Below are 25117 nucleotides of genomic sequence, written 5' to 3'. Positions count from 1 at the left end.
ATTTTTTCATTTTAGCATTTTATCTTTATAACAATAATGACATACAATTACAATACAAAACAAGACAAACAAACACAAACAACAAAGTTATTCATTAATACAAACTCGATCAGAGCCAGGGGGGGATTACAAACAGTTATACATTGTTTTAATGTACTGCCTGGCCTCATCAATCTCAAATACAATGAATGAAGGTTTGGAATGACTACATTTGGATTTATGTATATGAAATTTAGCTAGAATAATGATAAAATTATGTATACTTCGTTTTTCTTCTTTATTACTATCATCATTACTGGAGCCAAAAAGCACGACTCCTTCGTGATAACGCAAAACAACGACCCCTGGCGTCACAGAATTCCACAGGTCACCAGTGTGCAACGAAAGTTCGGGGTTTTGACGTCACTATTCTTGCCTGTTACGTAGAAGAGGATCTCTCCTCCTCTCTTAAATGTCTTTTAAGAAGAAGAAACGTTGAGTCCTCCTCAGACTATAGTTCTTCTGTTCTGCTTCGTCTACACTGCGCAGGGTGAGTCTCTTCTGGTTAAAGTTGTTTGTTGTGTTTATAACTATGTTGAACATATAGCCTAAATTGGTCCTATACAAAGACAAAACGTTTATTTTCTTGCATGCAAAATAACTAAGAACACAGTGTTAAATGTTTGATAGCAGGTTTAGAGTCTCTAGACAGATGCTAGGTTCATTGTTACCTAAATGTACAGATTATTAATTTGATAGCATAATGTTTACTTTAGAGTATACTGATGCCAGTTTATTTACGGGCTGGGATCCTATAGATTACTAGAGGCACTGCTCTCTGTATTTGATGTATTTCATTGCTTAGCTGGTCTTTCTGGTTAAGAGCTTCTGTTAAATGCCTATACTTGTAAGAAGTGTACATTCCAAGAGATCAATATATGTTTTTAAATTACCTTAAACTTACATATGAAATTACTTTAATACAGTGGCAGTGGGTATATTTTTGAATTAAACTTATTGTACATGATCACGTGTTTGAAATGAATCTTCAGCAAATGAAAAAAGCACATTCCAAACAATTTCAGCGGTTTTAAATTGAATGATATTACTCTGTTTATTGATATGAGAGAGGGGTTTCATTTACATTTACATTGCGCAATGTAAAATATGAAAACCAGAACATAATCACTAATCAACTTACATCAATATATAATAATATATAATGCATCTACTCAATAGATAGTAGAATTTGGATGTAATGACAGTTATCAGTTATTACAACTGTATTATGAATGTGAAACTAGAAAATACTACCACTACTTATAACAACAACAATAACAACAATACTAATAAAACACATCTAAAGCCTATATGTTGTCTGCTCAATCAGAGCCAGATTGATATCTTGTCTTGCGTTTGTGTGTTGATAGTTATCAGTAATTGTAAATATCAACATTGACAGTACGAGAGCATATTAAAAGCTATATTATGAACCCGGCCTATTAGCATCCTTATCCTGGGAATGTAATGCATTCACCAAACTCACAGTTAAGGCATTTTGAGGTAAGGTTGTAGATCTGCTATTATCGGAAAAGAGATTTGGTGTAGGGGGCGTGGGGAGGAGGGGTCCAAGTACAGACCCCTGGATGGGGGACCTGGCTGGGTCAGTGAGCTTGTCGATCTGCTATTTTCTGCAAAAGTGTAACCCCACACTACGGATGCTGGGGTTGAAGTGGTTAAGTTCGCTCTCCTCTGCCTCCATTGTGAAACACACTGCAGCTTTGTCACAAGTGAGAGTGTTTGTGATGTATCTTAGCTGCGAGGTTTCCTCTTTGGTTATTTTGTTTTAGCCTAAAAAAAAAACCCCAAAAGAAAACGCTGTTTCATCACTTCCAGAACCTCTTTTCACATGCATTGTTTCTATATTTATCATCTCGGTGTGCAGTCCATAAGGCTTTAGTCATCACCATGCTCATTGCTCATTATGTACATGTGCGGTGAAATGTCACTCCAAATATATTATTGTACAAAGTACAGCCTAATAATAAGGTAATTAACGTTAGTAAGTATAGACTTGTAAGGCTGTAAGTAGTATGATTGATTGATTGATTGAAGTATTTATTAACAGTTTGCTGAATTACAGTACATTTCAAGCACAACTCATTACAAAAACTGTTAACTGAGTGGACGACCCAATAAAGCATTACACTTGTTTACAAGAGGGTCCACCATGTTCAATTCATCAAAACATTTAGAGAAGTACACTACAAATATACACTATTTAGCGAAAGAACAGATCAGGAATTCATCATAAAGGAGGTAAAAAGGGAAAAGAAACATACAGTATACACAGTGAGGTGGGGTAAAAAAACGTGGGTGGTGGGGGGATTCAGATTTTACGGTGGCCAGTTTCGAATTGCAGCCGTCCGTAGGTGCCCTCTAAGAGCGGTTTTGAAGGAGTCAAGGGATTTCCATGTCTTAATGAGTAATACAGTATAGAGAACACTTTAAACCAAACAACAAAATTGAATGACGGCCAGACTGCAGGTGGCACAGTGCTGCCCGCTATATACGCGTAGGTTATTATCAACTATAGCCACATCAACAAGGGGTTTTTCACCTTTTTCACCAGAGGAGTACCTTGTTTTTTTTTTCCTTGGTTGCATCTTTGTTCTTTAATCCATTCTGGACGGGAACCCCTTTTGGTGTTTTAAGCATTATGCTATACTTTAGAAATTGAAAAATAGCAGGTCTCACAAGATCTCACTATGGGGGTCTGTGCCCAAATACACATAATTCTAGGGGTCCTTGACATGAAATAGGTTGACATAGAAAGTAAACATACTAACATAGGTTTTTCAGAAAACTGTTTGATTTAGAAGATCTTTTTAATTTTTTAGAAAAAGTTGTTTTTTCCTGTAATGATAGAAGCATGCAGTACAGTGGTGCTTCATAATGGAGTCCTATACATTGGAATGTGTGTGGCCCGGCCCCACAGTCTAAAGTTTAAGATGTGCTTTATCTTGTGTAAACAGCAGTGCTCCAAGCCAACCTACATATGTCAGAGATTACGTGCTGTGAGGGGAAGTCAAAATGCACCTGAAGGGACTAGACTTTTTTGTAAAGCTCTTACTGTACATAACCCTCTGTGGATTATACAGATATGTGACTTGAACTTTTTGATCCTCATGGATCTATACTTGTAGATTACACCAGTGTCAGTCTACTTTATGTGGATTATATTATTATTATTATTATCACACCCGTGTGAACCGAGTGGTGCAAAGGCCAGACAGTGTTGCACATTTCACAACACATCCCAACATGACCCGATTCTAGACCGGCCATTTTCGCAGAATGTTCTATTTCTGCCAACTGTTTGCCTCTCGTGACAAGCCCAAATTCGGGCCACCAGGTTGAAAGTGTTTTTTTTTTAATATATATCGGCTGCATAATTGTAGACAGTGTTGTCATAAAAGTCAAATATGTTTAAAATGTGTTTTATGTGAGCAGTGGGCGGCGGTGGTTCAGGGGTAGAGTGGCTGGATGGGAACGTCAAGGTTGCCAGTTCGAACCCAGGCTCCCCCAGAGTTAGTGTCGAAGTGTCCTTGAGCAAGACACTGAACCCCTAATTGCTCCTGATGTGCTGGTTGGTGCCTTGCATGGTTTCTGCTGCCATCAGTGTATGAATGTGCCTTGGATAATACAACAATATTAGTCAAAACAAATAAACAATAAAAGTCAAATGATGACAATATATCGGGCTCTGCCTCTGATACTGACACCTATTGATTGACTAAGTGATTGACTGATGTGTTGGTGTGTGTTGCAGCAGGATGAGGATGCTGTGCGTAGCCGTGTGTGTGTTGGCCGTCAGCGGGCTGGTCCACGGCGGTCCGACTCCTCACAACACCAGGTCTTCCGTCCAAAAGCACAGTCTCCGTGGCGGAGGGACAGCCGTCCATGTGGACAGACGCTTTGCTGGGGACAAGCCTGGTATGGACCCCGAGGTCAACATGAACATAGTGAGTGACACACATACGCACAGCCGCACACCCGTTGCGTTGTATTAATGTTTATTTATGTATTTATGTTGGCCTATTATGACATGGCCAGCACTCATGTATAAGTTTGAATAGGATGTGGGTTGAGGGTTGTGTTTAATCTCCAGGCTGAAGTTCAAATGTGACATCACTTCCCTAAACGGAGCTGGGTCACATAAGGTGAGCCGTCATGTGACCCAGCTCCACAGAATCAAACGTGTGACTGACTGTTACTTCACTTCACTTGGTCCCCCTCCAATCTCGGGTCACATTCTCACCTAATACTTCGGTAGACTCAATGCGTATGGGCGGATAATTTGGGATTCTTGCATATTTAATTTGCTGCGGTTTGCCTTCACACAGCTGTCATCCGCAGCAATTGGAAACGCAGCAGGGGGGACCTTTATCAATGTGTTCCATTCATAAACTAGCCTACACAGTGAAATCTATGGTGATAAAATTATACTCATAATGTGCATGTGTCATGCCGTCTGGGACTGGACCCTCTCTCGCTCTCTCACTATACGCACGCAGCCACACACTGTTCTTTTGGGAATGGATCAGGTACAGCACTGAGCGCACTGATATAACAGACAGCAGCCAAAATGTTTACACGTTTATTGAGATGAAAGTTCCTACTCCCCACTAGTCCCCATGTGACAGCACTCCATGTTTACGGCACGCACAGACAGACAGAATATTCTGTAGGCTATAATACTATTACACTGCACTGCAGTGTTTGTGTTTTCTTAAGCAATTGATTAATGTACTCGTCCTCATTTCGATCAGGGCTTCAGTCTCCTCATTCGACCACGTCTATCCACGGTAACGGGACATATTTGCGCTGCTTAAAATATGCCTTCTCCTTCTCCAACTGTGTTCAGCTCCTCACCCGCCACATTGTTTGCTTCATTTCCTTTATTTACTGTGGATTGCATTCACACCTGCACCGAATCGTAATCAAGTGCGATTGGAAGCGAAGCGAAACCCCCGTTTTTGCTCAGAGTATAATGCTGTTCTTTGATACGCATTAGGATTTGAATGAGCCTTCACACCTGCCAAACAAAGTGCACTTTCTGAAAATGCGCAGCAGGATTTGTTTTAATCGCAGCAAAGCTCTCTGGTATGAATGTGACCTAAGACACTGTTTAAAACCCATTCTGGGTGGGAATTAACCCCTTTTGGTGTTCTAACCCTTGTGGACGGGAACCCCTTTTGGGGCATAGTTTGTTCCTCACCACACAGTGGTCTTGGGCTACTGCCCCGTTCGTGAAGGCTGGCCAAGCAGGGGCGATGATGTCTAGTCCTGAACCTATTGAGCGTAGAGTAGACGGACCACTGTCTCCTTGGGAGGGTGGTGCCAGGGACCTGTTGGTCGGGGTCTGTCTCCTTGGGGAGGGAGGGTGGTGCCAGGGACCTGTTGGTCGGGGGCTGTCTCCTTGGGGAGGGAGGGTGGTGCCAGGGACCTGTTGGTTGGGGTCTGTCTCCTTGGGGAGGGAGGGTGGTGCCAGGGACCTGTTGGTTGGGGTCTGTCTCCTTGGGGAGGGAGGGTGGTGCCAGGGACCTGTTGGTTGGGGTCTGTCTCCTTGGGGAGGGAGGGTGGTGCCAGGGACCTTAAACAGAGAAAAAGACAAAAACAAAATACAAGCTGTCATTAACTATGTAAGGTCAATCAAACAAAAAACAATAACTGAAATTCACTAATTTCACGTGACTAACCATGGTTACTAATGTAACTGAATCACTAGTCACTTCAGTAATCCAAATAAACAGGTTGTTTTAACTCATATTATATTCAATATTCAATTAAAGATCATCAATGCCTATATGCAACTTAAATTCAAACTATTATAGCTACTTATAGCAGTTAAATGTGGCCTAGCAGCACAAAAACATAAATAACTTGCATCAAATTTAAGCAATAAAATAAACTGCAATGCAGAAACACTTAACGCACCAGTGGCATTCCCCTTGATGGCTTGACAGGTTTCAGTCTTCCCAGCTCCAATGTTTGGTTAGTCTTTCTTTGTTGTTCTGCCTCTCTCCATGCAGTGTTCACTGCTGCTGCTGCTTTCATACTGAACAAACACTTCCTGCTTTCTGTCAAGGAAGCTCTTAGAAGGAAGTGAAGTGGTCACGTGACTGGGCTGCGCCATGACACTTTCATGGACACTTTCATGGGAGCCAAACTCACACCGGTAGTGCAATGAATACATGGCAGTGAATGGAGCCGGCTGGACCAGCTCATAACAAACATTATACATGAACGATTGCGAGCTTTGTCATATAATTGGTTCAGGAATATGAAAGAAGACATAAGTGATATCACACGTTTTTTCCGAGTGGTTGTTTTTCGACTTAATAACTATTTATTTTTATTGAGGTATTTATAGAAGAGCACATAGTAAGTTTTCTGCCTGGGCTGCTCTCTGCTCTTTGAAAAAATAAATCACATTAAGTAGTATGCACATAAAAAAATAAGACAGCCTAAAATAACGTGTTATATTTATTATTTTATTTTCCAGAAGCGATCACTTTACAAAAGGTCTCAGTCATTCATAAATAATGTTTGTTCATGAGCTGGTCACTGAGCTCTCATTGGCTCCAGTGCATTCTGCCGAACTTCCGGGTGTAGTTTGGCTCCCGTGAAAGTGCCCATGAAAGTGTCATGGCGCAGCCCAGTCACGTGACCACTTCACTTCCTTCTAAGAGCTTCCTTGCTTTCTGTGCCTCTCCTCCCCAATCAGTGATTGCCACCAGGTGCTGACTGATCAGTGATTGACAGTGATTGACAGTGATTCCAATTAGGGGTTTTGACAGCACAGACACCATGGTGTTTGTTTGGGACCTCATTGGACTCCCATTCCCTTTTCCAAGCTGATTGGATGGTGAAGTCAGCTGGAGCTAATATAACTCTTTAATACTGTTACGAAATACTTAATAACAGTGGCTGATGGATTCATGAACTAATTAAATTACAGAGGTGACGTTTGCAAGGTACATAATTATGACAACACTAAAGTTTGCTCATTATGCAAGTAAATACAGTAGAATAAAATGTGATATCCAGTATATTGTGGGTTAATCAATATGCCTACATTCAGAGGTTATTTCAATCGGTGATCGCTCGCAAGCACGTGCACGGGACATAGGCTCACTAGTTTAAAAAAAAACAAAGCCCATCACTGGAAACAACTACACAGTAAAGTGTTAATCTAACTCTGCACAAATGTAACCAAATGGGTGTGTGTGTGTGTGTGTGTGTGTGTGTGTGTGTGTGTGTGTGTGTGTGTGTGTATGTGTGTGTGTGTGTGTGTGTGTGTGTGCGTGCGTGCGTGTGTGCGTGCGTGTGCGTGCGTGTACGCTACCCTTTGGCCCCCATATAAACTGAGTCACTGACGTAAAGGTCATGTTCTGTCACATGTACATCCGAGTGGGAGTTGTTCTGACGAGGTTGCGCTTCAGTGTTATAACGTCTACGCAGGTTATCAAATAAAAAAAACAGTTGTTTCAGAATGGAATATAATCTTTATCGCCCGGTCCATATTGCGGACAGGAACATGTGATACGACGTTGGGAAATAGGTCAGAAATACCTTTATTACCCTGACCCCTTTTCTGGATGATAAAGACTTATTTATTCATCCCATACACTAACGCCAGTGGTTAAAACTTTGCTTTTGTGTCAGGGGACCCCATGAGAGAAGATTTAATAAAAATATTTAAAAAAGCTAAACTAGCAGCTCTACAAGCTTGTGCTGCACTCTGAGCTTGTTGTATATCTGCTTTTTTTAATATGGATAAAGTATAGTTAAACTTATATTTATAATACATAAGGTCCTTTTTTGACCTGGAAAACTTTTAAAACCACTGCCATAGACTGTAAAAAACGATACGGAAGAAGGCAGCCATGACGTGTGAGTGAAATTGGGACCCAGTGTGCTATTGGCTGAAGGGGAGCGAGGGGTGGTTCCTCACTCGGTATAAGCCAGTCACAACAAGCCCCGGAAGCATAACCCATGCTTTATCATACATTTTAAAACGAGTGGGGTCCATTTGGTTACATTTTGTACACTCTCTGAGTTACAAATGGATACATTAACAGTACACTGATGGTTTTGCTGCGTACTGTATGATCATCAGGAAAGAATAGAACCTGGGCCTGGGCCATGGCTCAGCGGTCCAGGCACCTTGGCTGGTAATCCAGTCTGTCAGTGTGCCGCGGGTTCGACTCCCAATCCCGACGGCCTTTACTGCATGTCTTCCCCCCCATCTCTCTCCCCCATTTCCTGTCAGCCTACTGTCTGTCCCTCCATAAAAAAATAAAGACAAAAGCCACAAAAAAAAGAACAGAACAGAATAGAACCGGCACACTCATGTTCTGCAATGATGACGCAGTATAGCCTACATTTATTTACGTTTCGAGCCTCGTCACTTTTGTCAGGTCATACCCAAGAACTGTGTTACCACACCCACATTAATAAAACAAAAAATTACACTAAAACCATATATTGGCCATGAAATGAAGTCATTTGACTTTGCTTTAGTGTGAGTCACTTTGCTGTGTGACAGATTATCATCAGATCGGCAGACTTTAACCTGCTGCATGTGTGTGTTTGTGTGTGTGTGTGTGTGTGCGTGTGCGTGTGCGTGTGCGTGCGTGCGTGCGTGCGTTCGTGCATGCGTGCGTGCGTGCTCCAGTCAGAGATCATCAGGCGGTGGGGTTACCCAGCGGAGGAGCATGAGGTGGTGACGTCAGACGGATACATTCTGTCGGTCAACAGACTCCCACATGGAATCAGAGACACCACACAAGGTACTGTGTGTTATGTATGTACACTTATGTGGGACCACGCACGGTACTGTATGGATGTACAGTGGTTCCCAAACCTTGTCATGTCAACGGACCCACACATTGACACGAATTAGCCCCGCGGACGCCCATTTGAAGAGATATGCCAGGCGGTCCGCCTATAAGAGAAGATTTTGACGGCTCTAGCAGAGATTCTCAACCCGTTTAATTTCAAGGGCCGCCCCGGTTGACACGCATTAGTCTACGGACCCCCATTTAATGGCATTTCTATCTCTGAGACCCCCGGTTTATATTGTAAAAATCATGTTAATTTAACTCTGAGAGTGTACAAATGGAACATTTGTACACTCTCAGAGTTACAGACCCATAAGGGTCCATTTGGTTCCAAACTATAATTTGGCTGGGGACCACCTGGAACTCCCTCAAGGGCATTTAGGAGGCCGGTGCCAGAGGAGCTGAAAGGTTCCTGCCGGGCGTGGGAACATACCTGGAAATCACTGTGGACAAGTAGGCCGGAAGCATTTCCATGTAGTGATTTAAAAACCAATAGGAGATTAAAATCGATTCTAAAACTAACAGTGCAGGGACTTTAACATATAGGTGTAATGTGTGCTCTCTGTCTGGTCTTTGTCAACACACACGTCGTGCAGCTGCGTTCGGAACAAGCTGCGCAGATTGTTTTATTTTGGGGGGAGACCAGACAGGAGAGGCTTACAACAATCAAGCCTGCTGCTAATAAAGCAGTGCATTCATTTTTCTGTATCAGCCTGAGAGTGAAATTATCAAATTGTAGGCATTACATTCATTGTAGGCATTACATTTACTTTGACTCCACAAATACATACAGTAATTGTGAAACTATAGCCGCACTACAAGCTCACAACCCTTCGCACTGTGAGGCGTTGTGTGCTTGTAGATAGGCTAGTTTTGTATATGACCATTTGGTATTAAAAGGGTCTTAAAAGTCATTATTGCATACATAATTGCAACTTCACTCACACTATAGCCTACTATGCATAATTATGTACTGTATGTTGGTTTGCTTACTGTTGAGTGTGAAAACAATGTCGCACATTTAAGCTAATCATCCGCTAATCACCCCCCCCCCCCCAACATAATTTGGGGACGCCCTGGGGGTGTAGTAGAGAACCATATACTGTAGGGCTTTGTGGCAACTGTGACCTCACTGGTGTCAAGTGCAGGCAGAGGGAGAGATAAAGAGAAACAGAGGATGGGATAAAAGGCGACAGACTCATCTTGATCTCTCTCTCTCTCTCTCTCTCTCTCTCTCTATCTCTCTCTCTCTTTCTGTCTTTCAAAACGTTCTAGTGAATTATTAACTGGGTCCAGTACAGTGCAAAGCAATGTAGAAACGATCCAACAATGTGAGCTCGTAAAACCATAGTGGAGTCTGGCCAAACATCAGCGCCATCTCCTGGCAACACTGGAAATATCACCACCTCCACTCGGTCAAAGCAGAGATTATTATTTTTCAAAAGCTTTATCCCACAATTTTGTAACCCCTTTTGTCCACCCAGTGTCAATTATCTAATGTAATCCTGGGCTCTATACTCCCTCTGCCAACATGGGGAGAGCAACGGACTGACCTCATGCTTAAAGCAAAGAAAAGCAAAGATTATTAAGCACTCGATCAGCACTGTGGAGTCAGGTCCACAAACTGGACCTGAGTTGGCTCTGTACTCTGCACTGTTCTTTTCTCATCTACACCAAATCCCTTTGCCAAAAATAGCATTTTATAGCAAACTCATTAGTATATTATATAACCTCTTCTAACAACAAATGCACACTTCTCCCGTTTATTTTACAAGATAGTTTTTCTTGTGCAATGTGTCTTGATTTATTTGGTTTATTTCAGGTTTGCTTTTTGCAATGTAAACATAATATGTTTTCTCATGCCAATTAAGCCCCTTTGAATTGAATTGAATTTTACAGATTTTTTGTACAGATTTTTTACTTGATTTCACTGATGATTTTATGGTGTAGATTGTGGTCCCTGAGACAATACTCGTATCAAATAGGGGTCTGTGGCCTTAGCCCATTTTGGGCGGGAACCCCTTTTGGTGTTTTAAAGCATTATGTTATACTATAGCTATTGAAAAATTATATTATTAAAATTATATATTTTTAAAATATTGTGAAAATCTTTGAATATATATTATTACAGAGTGAACATTTTAACTCAAATCTTTGCTTATGGGGGAGGTCCCTGGAACAACATATTTTCAGATAGGGGGGGTGGAGGCATATTACATTTTTGGGGTCCTTGACATGAAATATTGAGAACCACTGATACAGAAACATGAGGTGTTTACAGAAAAAAAGACATTTTAAAAAGACATTTTTTTTTTTAATTTCGACGTCAGGCCTAAATGGGTGAATGCATATCGAACTGGGGGGGGGGGGGGGTCCTTCAAATGTGAAAGGTTGAGAATCAACCAGGTCCTAAGCCCGCTGTGTTGCTGCAGCATGGCCTCCTGGCAGCAGGCAGTAACTGGGTGACCAACCCTCCTAACAGCAGCCTCCTCCTCCTCCCAGGTCCTAAGCCCGCTGTGTTGCTGCAGCATGGCCTCCTGGCAGCAGGCAGTAACTGGGTGACCAACCCTCCTAACAGCAGCCTGGCGTATGTGCTCGCGGACGCCGGCTATGACGTGTGGCTGGGCAACAGCAGAGGGAACACGTGGTCCAGGAAACACACCACCCTCTCACCTCTACAAGACGACTTCTGGAAGTTCAGGTAATGCGTGCAATACCTACTAGGCAATGTAACGATATATCGCATATCGATATATATCAATGTTAATCCCGGTGATATGAATCGATTGTCTGAGTCTGAATCGACTGAGTCACTTTCGGTAGTAGAGCACTGTAGAGGGGAGCTGTGTGTGTCTGTGACTGTGCCCAGGTGATGGTCGTTGATGCTCATTAGAAGGCAATTATGTTTCTGCACTGTCAAAAGTAATACTACGTCTTTTGCAATGTAGTTAAATAGGAAATGTGAAAAAAGCTTGGGGGAAGATAAATTATATAAAAAAAACCTGGAAAATATTTTGTTTTAACATATCGTGAAAAATCGTATCGTGAACCTCATATCGTGATACGAATCGTATCATGAATTGAGTGAATCGTTACATGCCTACTACCTACTACACAGCACGCACGCACCCACACACACTAGGGGTTGACACTATAGTGTTTCAGAGGCACTTGCCTGTAGGGCGAGTACAGGTCATCATGTTCTACTTGCCCGAAAGGTAAAATGGGTATTATAAAATGATGGGTACAATTTCAATTAAGGTTCAAAGGTTCAAGGTTCAAGGTCTTTATTAATGTCCCAGAAGGGAAATTAGGTTTACAGCAAGAGTAGTGGGAGTAGTGCTAGGATATAAAGTGCCGGCATAAAGTGCTTGTTTCAACATATCATCACCACATTACATGTTACTGGCAGCGTTGACTGCACGAATCGAGGCAGGGACAAAGGAGTGCTTATATCTGTTGTTTTTTACAACGGGGTCACCCAGACGGCCCCATATGTTGCCAATTACCGCTCATTTTAACATACTGTACTTTCTACTTGCAAATCCTGGGGCTGCACGATATAGACACAATGTCATACCTCAATATCTATGGCAAATATCTCAATCAATTATCTCAATAGCTACACCTGCACAACATTCACAAGTTGTGCGGGTGGGATGCAGGGCATGCCCGAATAGTACAGTTTTTGAGCGGTGCCTAACCTAAGTATGTCTGTCTGCAGTATGGCCTCAACAGCTGCAACACCACTGGCAGCAAGCCAGTGGTGTTGTTGAGCAGCCTGCACCGCTCAGATTTTGTGACTCACGGAAAAGAAGGCTTAAATGAGCTGAAATTGAAGCTAAAGCTATAAGCACTCGGTCAAACCATGAAAGATTGATTATGACAGCAGCATCCATCGTTCTAGGACTATGCAGAGTATCGTTTAATTTCCCTCTGTGTGTGTGTGTGTGTGTGTGTGTGTGTGTGTGTGTGTGTGTGCGTGCGCGTGCGTGCGTGCGTGCGTGCGTGCGTGCGTGCGTGCGTGCGTGCGTGCGTGCGTGCGTGCGTGCGTGCGTGCGTGCAGTTATGATGAGATGGCTCAAAAGGACCTTCCAGCAGTAGTGGACCACATCCTGAAGACAACAGGCCAGGAGCAGATCTTCTATATAGGACACTCACAGGGAACCACCATAGGTACCACACACACACACACACACACACACACACACACACACACACAATGCCAACCTGGGGAGAGCCCCAAACTGAGCTCATGCTTCCTTTAATGCATGAGGAGTGAGCAGGTCACTTCTTTTCACCTGACAGGGGAGAGTTTAAGACGTAGCACGTGGAAGGAACACGTTATTCCAACCAGTTCCTTCCCCTCCATCAGGCACCCCGGCAAAAGCACTGAAAACTGGAAATACTTGCAGTTCAGTAAAACTTGGTTATTGTTAGCCAGTTAGACTGTGACTACTACATTTTAACTTGGTTATTGTTAGCCAGTTAGACTGTGACTACTACATTTAGCCAGTTAGACTGTGACTACTACATTTAGCCAGTTAGACTGTGACTACTACATTTAGCCAGTTAGACTGTGACTACTACATTTAGCCAGTTAGACTGTGACTACTACATTTTTGCGTTTATGTGCGTCTTGGAGTGCTGTGTTTATCTTTGGGGGAAGACGGGGCAGGAACCGAAAGCCTCGTACTGAACACAATTATGCATATCATCAAGTGCTGCTGTGAATGACTCACCAAACTGTGTGTGTGTGTGTGTGTGTGTGTGTGTGTGTGTGTGTGTTTGTGTGTGCGTGTGTGTGTGTGTGCGTGCGTGCATGCGTGCGTGCGTCCAGCCTTCTTGGCGTTCTCCAGCATGCCAGAGTTGGCCAGTAAGATCAAGTTGTTCTTCGGTCTGGCTCCCGTGGCGACAGTGGCCTTCACCTCCAGTCCAATGACCAAACTGTCTGTCCTGCCCGACGTCCTTATATGGGTAAGAACCACGCCTCTGTCCGTCTGTCTGCGTGCCTGTAGTCGCGTCTCAAACGCATCGACTTCAAACTCGCAAAGGACCCAAGTAAGGGAGTGCATGCAGTGCCTGGCGTCAAGTCACCCGATCCCACCGATATTCCCATACAGTACTGTATATGGGCGTGCCCAGTTATTGGCATATTCGCATTTACTGTAGACAGATGTCGGGTTCACTTGTTGACCTGGCATCCTATAGTTCCAATATACTTATTATATTATGTATTGATATTACAATGTTGTAGACTGATGCTATAGGACAGGTACAATGGGAACTCTGACTGGTATAATGGCCCTGGGTGGTATTGTATAATCGTTCCCGACTTGCATCGTTCCCAAGTAGACCGGTGCCCAACAGGCATGCTTTATTATTATATATATATATTTATTTATTTTTATCCCACGATTTTGCAACCCATTTTTTCACCCAGTGTCAATATTATCTAATGTAATCCTGGGCGCTACACTTCCTCTGCCAATCTGGGGGCCGGGGGGCAGCGGATTGACCTCATGCTTCCTTCTATGCATGAGGAGTCCAAGCTGCATCTTTTCACCTTGACAGGGGAGAGATTCCCTGGGCCGGACGTATAGCGTGTGGAATGAACACGTTATTCCGACCTGTTCCTTTCCCCTCCATCAGGCCAGGGGGCGGTAGTTTAGACTATAGAGACCAGGATATTTATTGCTTTATTATTGATAACTTACTACCAGTGTTGTTTTCGTAGACTAAAACTAAGATGAAAAATGTTCGTCAACTACCTATTTTCACTGACAAAAACAAATGGAAACTAAATGAAAACTAAGCTACGATGACTAAAACTAAGACTAAATATACTGACAATTTCGTCGACAAATAAAAACTAGACTAAAATGTTAGGAAGGGACTAGTCGACAAGAGATCCAGTATAAGTCATTTTACACTTGGTTGCATGCTGAAAATAGCAGATCTACAAGCTCACAACGCGTCACGTTGCGACGCGTTGTGAGCTTGTAGATCAGCTATTTTCAGCAAATGTAAAAACACTCATTATGACGGCATCAAGACCCAACCAAAATACATTTTAGTCGACTCAATCAACTGTAGATTTAGTCGACTAAAATCTTATGACATTTAGTCGACTAAAACTAGACTAACACTAAGACATTCCAGGTGACTAAAATGTGACTAAAACTAAATTAAGTTTCAGTCCAAAGACTATGACTAAACTAAAAATAGAGATTTGCTGCCAAAAACAACACTGCGTTACTACTAATTGGTCTTCTGGTTTGCTGACAGACTGGTTGCTTTTCTTCCACACAGGACCTGTTTGGTAGGCGGGCCTTCCTGCCTCAGAGTGACATGATCAAGTGGTTCGCGGAACACTTCTGCAGCAAGGAGCTGCTCAGTGAGCTGTGTGGAAACATCTTCTTCCTGCTCTGTGGCTTCGACGAGGCCAACCTCAACATGGTGAGCTCACAACACACAAGAACATCTACCAGCTCACAACACACAAGAACATCTACCAGCTCACAACACACAAGAACATCTACCAGCTCACAGCACACAAGAACATCTACCAGCTCACAGCACACAAGAACATCTACCAGCTCACAACACACAAGAACATCTACCAGCTCACAGCGCTGTTTGCACGTTGTGAGCTTGTGGATGTTCTATTTTCAGACAGCCGAAGTTTAAATAGGGCTGAAGTGTTTTGTAATAATACTCAAAATCTACAAAGTACTGTAACTAATGACCAACGTTTTCAAATAATTGTAAATTGTACAATATTAGCCTCTGAGATGGAGTGGAGTAGAAGTAAAATGATAGAAAAATGGAAATATTTAGTAAAAATGTGTACTTAAGTACAGTACTTGAGTACAATTTAGGCATATAGCAGAGTTAAAGTAGGCCAAGGTTACAGTAGGCCAAGGACAAGACATGGTAATACAGTACGTCAAGTTTGTGGTGTTGGATCAGACTTTGAAGATATGGGGGTGCCATTTTGGTTGCGTTGCAGGCCAAAATTGGCCTACAACGCTTTGTCAGCTGTTGCACCTTTAATAATAATAATAACCAGGGGCCAACTGTTCAAATCACTGAATCCCAGTATATTCAAGTGGATCGCATTCAATAATCATGCCGCATTAATATGTAGTATTACTATTAATACTGCTTCTACTGCCTCTCTCCAGACTCGTACTCCAGTGTACACCACACACTGTCCTGCTGGCACCTCAGTACAGAACATGATCCACTGGGCTCAGGTGATGCACGCACGCACACACGCACGCACGCACTCACGCACGCACACACACACACACACACACACACACACACACACACACACACACACACACACACACACACACACACACACACACACACACACACACACACACACACACACACACACACACACACACACACACACACACACAAACTGTGACACACACTATCATGTTCCTTCCTTGTTGGTTGAATTTGCCTTTTATTTGAACCAGCCCACACACATGGAGCACGGCGTTATAGTTCATACAGGGACATGAGAGCCTCAGCTGTAATCAGCCTATAGCTTCCTATTCCTCATTCACATCTCAGCTGATCATTACGTCACACTTCCACACTCCAATCACGCCTCATTCCGTCAACAAGGCTTTCTGTCAATTCAATCAATTCACAATCAACGATCAATAAATAAATAAAAATATATATGGCTCTCTGGTATTACCCAATAGCTCTGCTACCTTCCATTGCTTCAGACACTGCTGCTGTTGGCAAAGCTTGCCGTCACCCGTTGTTTTGCTTGGTATTAATCCATTTTGGGGCGGGGACCCCTTTTGGTGTTGAAAAATAGCAGACCTACAAGCTCATAGTGGCGCGCTACGAGCTTGTGGGTCTGCTATTTTTGAAAAGTCGAAGAACGACTGACATAGAAACATAGCTTTTTCAGAAAACTGTCAGGATGTACAGAAGAAGACATTTTTTTAATCTGATCTCAGGTCAGAATGGGTTGATATACGCTTTCTCATCTGGTAACTGTTTGCGTCAGCGTGTACCAGAGACTCGTCAGCCGGCTTTTTTTTGCCGACTGCCTATATGGCTAAGACTATAGGTTAATATGCAACGAAATGCTCTGCTGTTTTCTACTATATTGCTTTCTGTCTGGACTGTTTTCAATGAAGTTCAGTGAGTTGAACGTGTGTGTGTGTGTGTGTGTGTGTGTGTGTGTGTGTGTGTGTGTGTGTGTGTGTGTGTGTGTGTGTTTCCAGGCAGTACATGGTGGTAAACTGATGGGCTACGACTACGGAACGAAAGGCAACATGGCTCATTATAACCAGGTAAATGTTGTCACGTAACAGGTTTACACGTTTAAAGGAGGGTTACACGTCTAAAGAAGTGGGTGAACATTCTTCCTTTCTACGTGCTCTCCATCGTTTTGTACTATAGGGTGGGACGATATGGGTACCTCGCGATACCGTATCTGTGGCGATCAGTAGTCCCTCGACGATGATAATATCACGATATTCGATATATTGCGATATTCAATATATTGCAAGAGATTTCATCAACGATATATATCACGATATCAGTAACTGAAAATGACAAAAAATGACCATAAAAGGCTTATTTTCTTCGTGTCACAAACTGGCCAATAAGTACAGGAATCACGCCTCCTCCAAACAGTAAAACACTGACTGCACCTTTTTCAACATGTCCACAAGTTGTCTGTCCACAACAATGGGTGGCCTACTATACTATAACTAATCAAAATCACGATATTGGGAGGACGAGACGATATTGCGGCAGATATATATCGCGATATTGATATATACCGCCGAGAGAAGAGAGAGGACAGAGGTAGAAGGAGAGCAGAAGGGACAGAGATAGAAAACAGGTTACATAGAACGTAAGTAGATAATATACATACAGATAGTTGCCGTCGGGCAGAAACTTATCCTGTCTCCATATTTTAACTTATTGTCGTTTTTCGTTAATTAGCGCCCTACTTGAACACATTACTGCCTCTCTATACTGACAAAAGTAGCAAAAGTAGCAGATCTACAAGCTCGAAATGCAGCGCAAAGTGACACACTTTGAGCTTGTAGATCTGCTAGTTTAGTTTTTTTGTTAATACAGGTTTATAATATAATGTAACCAGTAATAACCATTCTGAGTGAAATTGTTCTTGTCTGTTTCTTCCTTTCCCATTTCTTCCTTCCCCCTCATTCCTTCTTTCCCTTTGTCCCCCCCCCCCTCTCTGTCTCTCTCTCTCTCTCTGTCTCTCTCTCTCTCTCTCTCTCTCTCTCTCTGTGTCACCCAGTCCACTCCTCCCCAGTACAACGTTAAGGACATGAAGGTTCCGACCGTGCTGTTTTCCGGGGGACACGATACGCTGGCGGACCCGAAAGACGTGGCCGTGCTTCTCACTCAGGTCAGACACCAAACATCACCTGTTTCTGCTGGTGTACTTACTGTATGATACTGTATGATAGAGTTAAGTCAGTATCTCACATTAGAACAAATGTGTCTCTCCCTAGCTGACTGTCTAATACGTGTGTGCGTGCGTGTGTGTGTGTGTGTGTGTGTGTGTGTGTGTGTGTGTGTGTGTGTGTGTGTGTGTGTGTGCGCGTTTGTGTGTAGGTGTCTAACCTGGTGTTCCACAAACACATCGAGCATTGGGAACATCTGGACTTCATCTGGGGTATGGACGCTCCAAAGCAGATGTTCTCCGATATACTCAGGCTGATGAGCGCACACGCATAGACATTTTGTGCCTGTCACGTGTGTGTGTGTGTGTGTGTGTGTGTGTGTGTGTGTGTATGTGTTTACTTATATGTTTGTGTTTTGTCTGTATAACCACTAAGATTTTATTTGGTTTAAAATATTTTAGCTAGAGAGAGAGAGAGAGAGAGAGAGAGTGTGTGACTGTACGTGAGTGCGTGCGTGTGTGATTACTTAAGTTTGTTTTGTCTGTATAACCACTAAGATTTTATTTGGTTTGGTAAATATTTTAGCTTGAGAGTGTGCGCGTGCACGTGCACATGCATGTGCGCATGCACGTGCGTGCGTGCGTGAATGTCACAGCTGGCTCTTGCTATGGCAAATAAAGCTGAAGAGAGACCAAGGTAACAAATAATGTTTATTGAATAACTAAACTAACAAAAAGCAACTAAAGCATATAAACTGAAGGAATGAAATAACAATACATAATAGTAATATATGATATTATATATATTTATTATGTTATTATATTAGCAGTGTTCACGCCTTCAAGAAGAGGCTGAACAAACACCTCCTCAGTATGTGACTGTAATCCCACAAAGCTCAAGGACTGTCATTCATCCAATCATTCAGTTTAGACATATTGTACGCCTGACTGAGTAGCTGCAGATCATTGATAGGCTCTTTGAATGTATTTTCCCATAGCCTGTATCTGCTTAAGTTTAAGGAAAAAAATATATATGTATATATATTATATATCACATATAAAAAGTGATTTGCTCACAGGTTGAGAAATGAATGCCAGTAATGACATTAATGTCATGTACCAGGGCAGGGAGACTCTTTGTAGCCTGGGTTCCAGCCTGAATCGCTGCAGTGTTCCGTTTGGCACTCGCTTAGTGACATAACCGATTGACGGAACGCAGCGAATTCAGACTGGAACCAAGGCTAACTCTTTTGGGTCTCAACTTGAAAAGGTTTGGGAAAACACTGGGCTAGGCTGATACCGCATTGCTTTTACGAATACCGGATGACTCGCCCCTGTGCTTGCCCGTTTTTCCTCCCGGAATTGTCACCAGTGAGGGGGATAACTTTGTAATATGCTATTGGCTGTTTGTATTCTTTTTGGAAAAATATAAAAAGATACTCCTGTAGAAAGGCTATATTATTTTACTTATATTGACCCTATAAACAATTTAGTATTATTTTGTATATGTAAGGTTGTGCACACTCAAATGGTACCTCGTCAGATAATCCCCACATAGCCTACAACAACTTCTGTGAACAGACTTCAATGTAGTAGCTTTTCATATATTATATTTGTACTTAGGCTGTCTGCTGTCATGAAAGTTTATAGTTAGAGAAATTCAAAGTCCAGCCGTCTGCTGTCCAGCCTCTCCCACCCCTCACTGGGGAAAATTCTTGGAGGAAAACAGAAACGGGGCGATTCATCTTGTTACCGCTTTTACCATTGTAGCATTGCTACAACTTTCAACATTTTTCAATAACCATAGTGCCGATTAAAAGCAGTTTGTTGACCAATACCTCATCCATGGGGGGCGGCTGTGGCTCAGGAGGTAGAGCAGGTCGTCCGATGATCCATGGGTCGGCGGTTCGAATCCCGGCTCCTCCTGTCTACATGTCGAAGTGTCCTTTGGGCAAGACACTGAACCCCAAATTGCTCCCGATGTGCTGGTTAGTACCTTGCATGGCTTCCGCTGCAATCGGTGTGTGAGTGGGTGAATGTAATGCACAATCTATGTAAAGCGCCTTCGATAAAGGCGCTATATAAATGCACCATTTACCATCCATCAAAAAAGTGTTTTGGTGACTCACCAATTTGCACATACACCCCTAACCAAAACATGACTGTGTGCTGCCTGTGGAAATGTAACCTGCTATATGATGTGAACATTTAAACTTCTGTGTTTCAAAAACAAACAGATTTAACTGAACCGAATGACTTCAGTCAGTTTACTTTCTGTAACTCTGACAACATCACTTAACCTCTTATATTGCAGAGATGTTCTATATATAAATTTATATATATAAATATAAATATATAAATAAGCTAATTATTTCTGTAAACTGAATGTTTTTATTCTACACAATGAATAATTCCACGTGTCGTACTTTTATAAATCACTAAATATCACATTTTGTTTACGTTGATTGTCAATGTTGTGATTTTTATATAATATTTTGCATCGCTGTGCCTTTTAAAAATCACACACCATTTGATCACGTTGTTGTTACTTGATCTGAACATGTTTATACTTACTGAATATGTTTGTACTATAGAGCGTCGCAGTCCCTCCCCCTTTCAGAACGGCGAGTGGCCCAGGAAATGAAAAGCAATGCATTTTGACCATAGCCGTTTCTTTAAGTATTTATTTAAATACTACCGCGGACAAAGCCAACTCGGATCGTGACAAATCATGACAATGAACACAATATTTTGGGCCGATCAAATCATTAGAAAGAAGAAAATAAAGGCAGGAGACAAGACTATTTGTTTTGTTTTTCTTCTTATAAATTATTTGATCGGCCCAAAATATTGTGTTCATTGTCATGATTTGTCACGATCCGAGTTGGCTTTGTCCGCGGCGTAACCGTCTTTAAATAAATACTTAAAGAAACGGCTATGGTCAAAATGCATTGCTTTTCATTTCCTGGGCCACTCGCCGTTCTGAAAGGGGGAGGGACTGCGACGCTCTATACTGTTTGTCGCTGTGAGGTTTCCATAGAAACAGGGTGGCTGGGGACCACCTGGAACTCCCTCAAGGACCCCTGGGGGTCCCCGGACCCCACTTTGGGAACCACTACTGTACATGATAGAAACCTTGTCCAAAGCCGTTACCTTTCAGGAAATGGAAGAAACAATAACCTGTGTTCTTATTGACCACCTCAGCTTCAACCAGGCCTCCTTATTTTGGACATGTATAGGTGGGAAAAAAACCCCATTTAAGAACATGTCAAAAACAATTAAGAAATGTCGAGAATATAATCTTCAAGCTCACAATGTGTCACATTGCAAACAATGTGTTGTGAGCTTGTAGATTAAAATAAGGTGACAATGTATTTAAAAAATAAATACAATTAAAATTAAGGACCTACTGTATAAGGTTTCTGCCTGACAGCAAATTATGTTAGATTAGACATTACATGCACTGTCTTTCCCTTTGTATTATCTGTATCACTGAAAATCAACTTCATTGATATGAGAATAATTATCATGACTCAGCAGTTTGAAAAAAGAGAATGTGATGCAACCATTTCATAATAACACCTCGTTTTGTACTGTTTGTTTGTACAATTTACAATGTAAGCATTTAGCAGACGCTCTCAATCCAGAGCAAGAAGAACACATGGTAGGCCTACTGCTTTGTAACAAATTAATGTAACTTTCAAACATACCACCTGTGTCTGTGTGGATTTATCTTACAGTTTAAAATGTATGGTATTTGTTAGAATTTAAAGAACTGAGTTTCAGAATTTAGTTTTCATTCTGTTAATTTGTTCATGGCAGAAGTGCTACGTTTACGCCTACAATCAAATCGGGCACCTGTTGGCCTAGCGGTCCAGGCACATACCACATATAGGCCTGAGCCTATATGCCTGACAGCGTGTCAAATGTTCAGGTTCATTTATTTGTTTGTCCCCGAAGGGCGATTTGGTGTACAGCAAAGCATAACAGGCAGACACATGAATCACATAAAACACAGTAAAAACATACGAACATAAAAACATTTGTACGGACAACTCTCCCATCCCCTCAGCTCTGAGTACAGGCTGATACCTTTATCAGTGTAGCAATAGAAATTCACAACAGAGACAAAGTTACCTCCTCCTCCTATCTTAATTTAAGGCCTGGATAGACACAGGCACGAAGGAGAATTCATACCTGTTACTTTTGGCCCCTGGAACCTTTAGGCGAAGGCCGGAAGGAAGCAGCCTGTACTCAGAGCTGAGGGGATGGGAGAGTTGTCCGTACAAATGGACTTGGCATTCTTAAGCACCTGGTTTTTAAAGACATGATCCAGGCTACTATCCGGCAATATCCTTGAGGCCGTTCTCACAAGAGTCCCGTTCATGACGACACCCCCCCCCCCCATCTCTCTCTCTCCCTCTTTCCTGTCAATCTTCACAATCTATCAATAAAGGCAAAACAAATCTTTAAAAACAAGAAATTATCTCGCTCACAGTGATATTTGTCAGGTGAAAGAAGCGCTGTCTCCGTTGTGTTCTCCCCTCCATATTAGTATAATTATTGCGTGTATGTTTGTGTCACAAGCTTGGTGCCGTGACGCATGTCCATGAGGTCCGCAGAAAACATATTGATAATATTATCAGTTCGGTTTAACCACTTAAACCCTCTAAGACCTATACCACCAGACCTCGCCAAAAGAAAAGCCAATCTACAAACTCACAACCCATCACTCTGTGTGTGAGTCGTGGCACGTTGAGAGCTTGTAGATCTGCTATTTCTGGTGAATGTTTTGTTTCCCCTAAGGGGTAGGGAATAGGCCATGCTGGTGTTTAAAGGTGAAGTTCAATCTGTCATAATGGCAAATATAGGCCTACTACTACTCAAGTTTTCCTCGTGACACATTCAGGGGGAAAGATTTACATATTTACGTACTGTCTGTAATACAGTATGTCATGAATGTAATTAAGGTTCTAACTTCTATTGTATTGTAACAATCTAGCCTGCGGTTAATTCAGGGATACCTTGAAACGGTACAGTGGTAACACAGACATGTGGGAAGGTAATATAAGTGGCATCATGACAACTACAACTGTGGAGGAAAGACGATGTAAAAACATATGACTGTAGGCTTACTAATTAGTACTCTTAAAAAGTTAAAAATAAAAGTCCACACCACAACTAAAAAACACAGTGGTGGATATCTTCATTGGGATCTCTTTCAGAGTAGCCTGGGCACCATTTCATTTCGGTATATGATCCGGGCTGGAGCCGGATGATATGCTTACAAACAGGAAGAACAGGCGGCGACAACTTCCTTTTCCCTCTCAATAAAAGCTCTCGCTTACGAGAGCTTTTATTGAGAAAGAAAAGGAAGTTGCCGCCGCCTGTTCCGACTACAAAACAATACTACAACATGACGTAACCACATCATCCGGCCCCAGCCCGGATCATACGGACTTTTGAAACAGAGACCAGGCTTTCCTCCGAGGCGGTGGAAAGCCTGGTGATGCGAGGTTACTTTCAGAGCGAAGAGAGAATTATAGAAGCTAGATTTTCAAGATGTGGGTCACAAGGTGGCAGTAATGCACCAAAAACCTGGTTACCATGGTTGCCATCTGCCGTAAAACAAAAAGAAGAAGCTGCTATTGCGCATGCGTTCATTGCGTTGGTTAAACCACGTTAACTTGTTGTGCATGCGTGTTGTTTTTCAGGGCGGCGAGGAACAAATCAGCGTGGTGAAAAATGTCTTACAAACGAGGTAAAATGCGTCAAACGGAGTCTCTAAGGCTGAGGCTGTCGATAAATGAGCACCTGACGTCGGTGGGAGAGGAGATATTGTGTGTTTTGGAAAAACAGCAGAGTGATGTTGGTCAGCTGAAGCTTGTCAGAGTGTTTGTGTTGGAGCGCCTCATCACTGCTGCAGGATTCATGTTCAGCCTCTTCCAGAGAGAGATGGAGACACTAGAAACTATGCTGGGGAGACAAGACAAACTTCTGGGCGTCCTTTTACAGCCACAAGTCATATTATACAGACCAGGTTTGTTAAAGCGCAAATAATATCCATTTTAAAACCGCTCTGATATATTAAACCAGTCCTTGTCATTTATTTCTGGACTTTGAAAGCAGTTTTAGCTGCAGTACCACAATGTCCTGAGGTGGTGGCTGGTGGGGGTGCTCACATGCAGATTATTTAATATTTTAGTCATTATTACCGCTTTTAATATTTAATATCGTATTGTCCATGTCCCTCAAAGTTATTTCTAATGAGCCTAAATCACCACTATGATATATTAAACCAGTGCTTGTCATTTCTTTCTGGACTTTACAGTTTTAGCTGCAGTACCACAATGTTCTGAGGTGGTGGCTGGTGGGAGTGCTCACATGCAGATTATTTAATATTTTAGTCATTATTATACTGATGCTAGATAAAAACCAGGCTTGTTTCCATTCAATGCCAGCTTGGAAAATCAACAATGGTGAAGATTGTAAACAAAGTGGAAATGCAAATTTAGAACTGAAGAAGAGGAAGAATTATACAAAGTAGTGACATTGATGACATCACAATGAGGACAAAATCAGTTGAGCTGTTCCTAAGAGCAATTTCCATTAAAGCACCTATATGATATGAAAGCCTGATTGTTCAAAATTGGGTTATTTGTGGGGATAGAAAACACATTATAGGAGCCCCAAAAACACAAAAGAAATGGAAAAAGTATAATTTTATGTTATAGGTCCTTTAAGCTGACAGATCAACATATAGGAGAATAAATGTCATACATTTACAAAAGCACTTTGAGTTGTT

At 42.2% G+C, this 25117-nt stretch overlaps 1 protein-coding gene across 2 annotated transcripts; it reads left to right on the top strand.

Annotated features, from left to right (window-relative positions):
• Positions 1 to 405: 405 nt before the first annotated feature.
• On the top strand, positions 406 to 20916 carry lipf (lipase, gastric). Of its 2 annotated transcripts, none has more exons than XM_083787975.1 (11): positions 406 to 529; positions 3812 to 4004; positions 8723 to 8837; positions 11391 to 11589; positions 12955 to 13064; positions 13729 to 13865; positions 15201 to 15347; positions 16076 to 16147; positions 17153 to 17221; positions 18205 to 18315; positions 18525 to 20916. In XM_083787975.1, exons 2-11 carry the CDS (start codon positions 3816 to 3818, stop codon positions 18645 to 18647), a joined length of 1272 nt encoding a protein of 423 aa, XP_083644101.1. In that variant the 5' UTR covers positions 406 to 529; positions 3812 to 3815; the 3' UTR covers positions 18648 to 20916. The 2 variants fall into 2 exon arrangements, with proteins under 2 accessions (XP_083644101.1, XP_083644102.1); XM_083787976.1 differs by having other exon boundaries at positions 417 to 529; positions 3815 to 4004.
• Positions 20917 to 25117: the final 4201 nt, after the last annotated feature.

Source organism: Protomyctophum parallelum (genome assembly GCF_964188405.1).
Source record: "Protomyctophum parallelum genome assembly, chromosome: 17".
Lineage (NCBI taxonomy): Eukaryota > Metazoa > Chordata > Actinopteri > Myctophiformes > Myctophidae > Protomyctophum > Protomyctophum parallelum.
The sequence above is the reverse complement of the archived record's forward strand: the minus strand, read 5'-3'. Positions and strand labels throughout refer to the sequence as shown.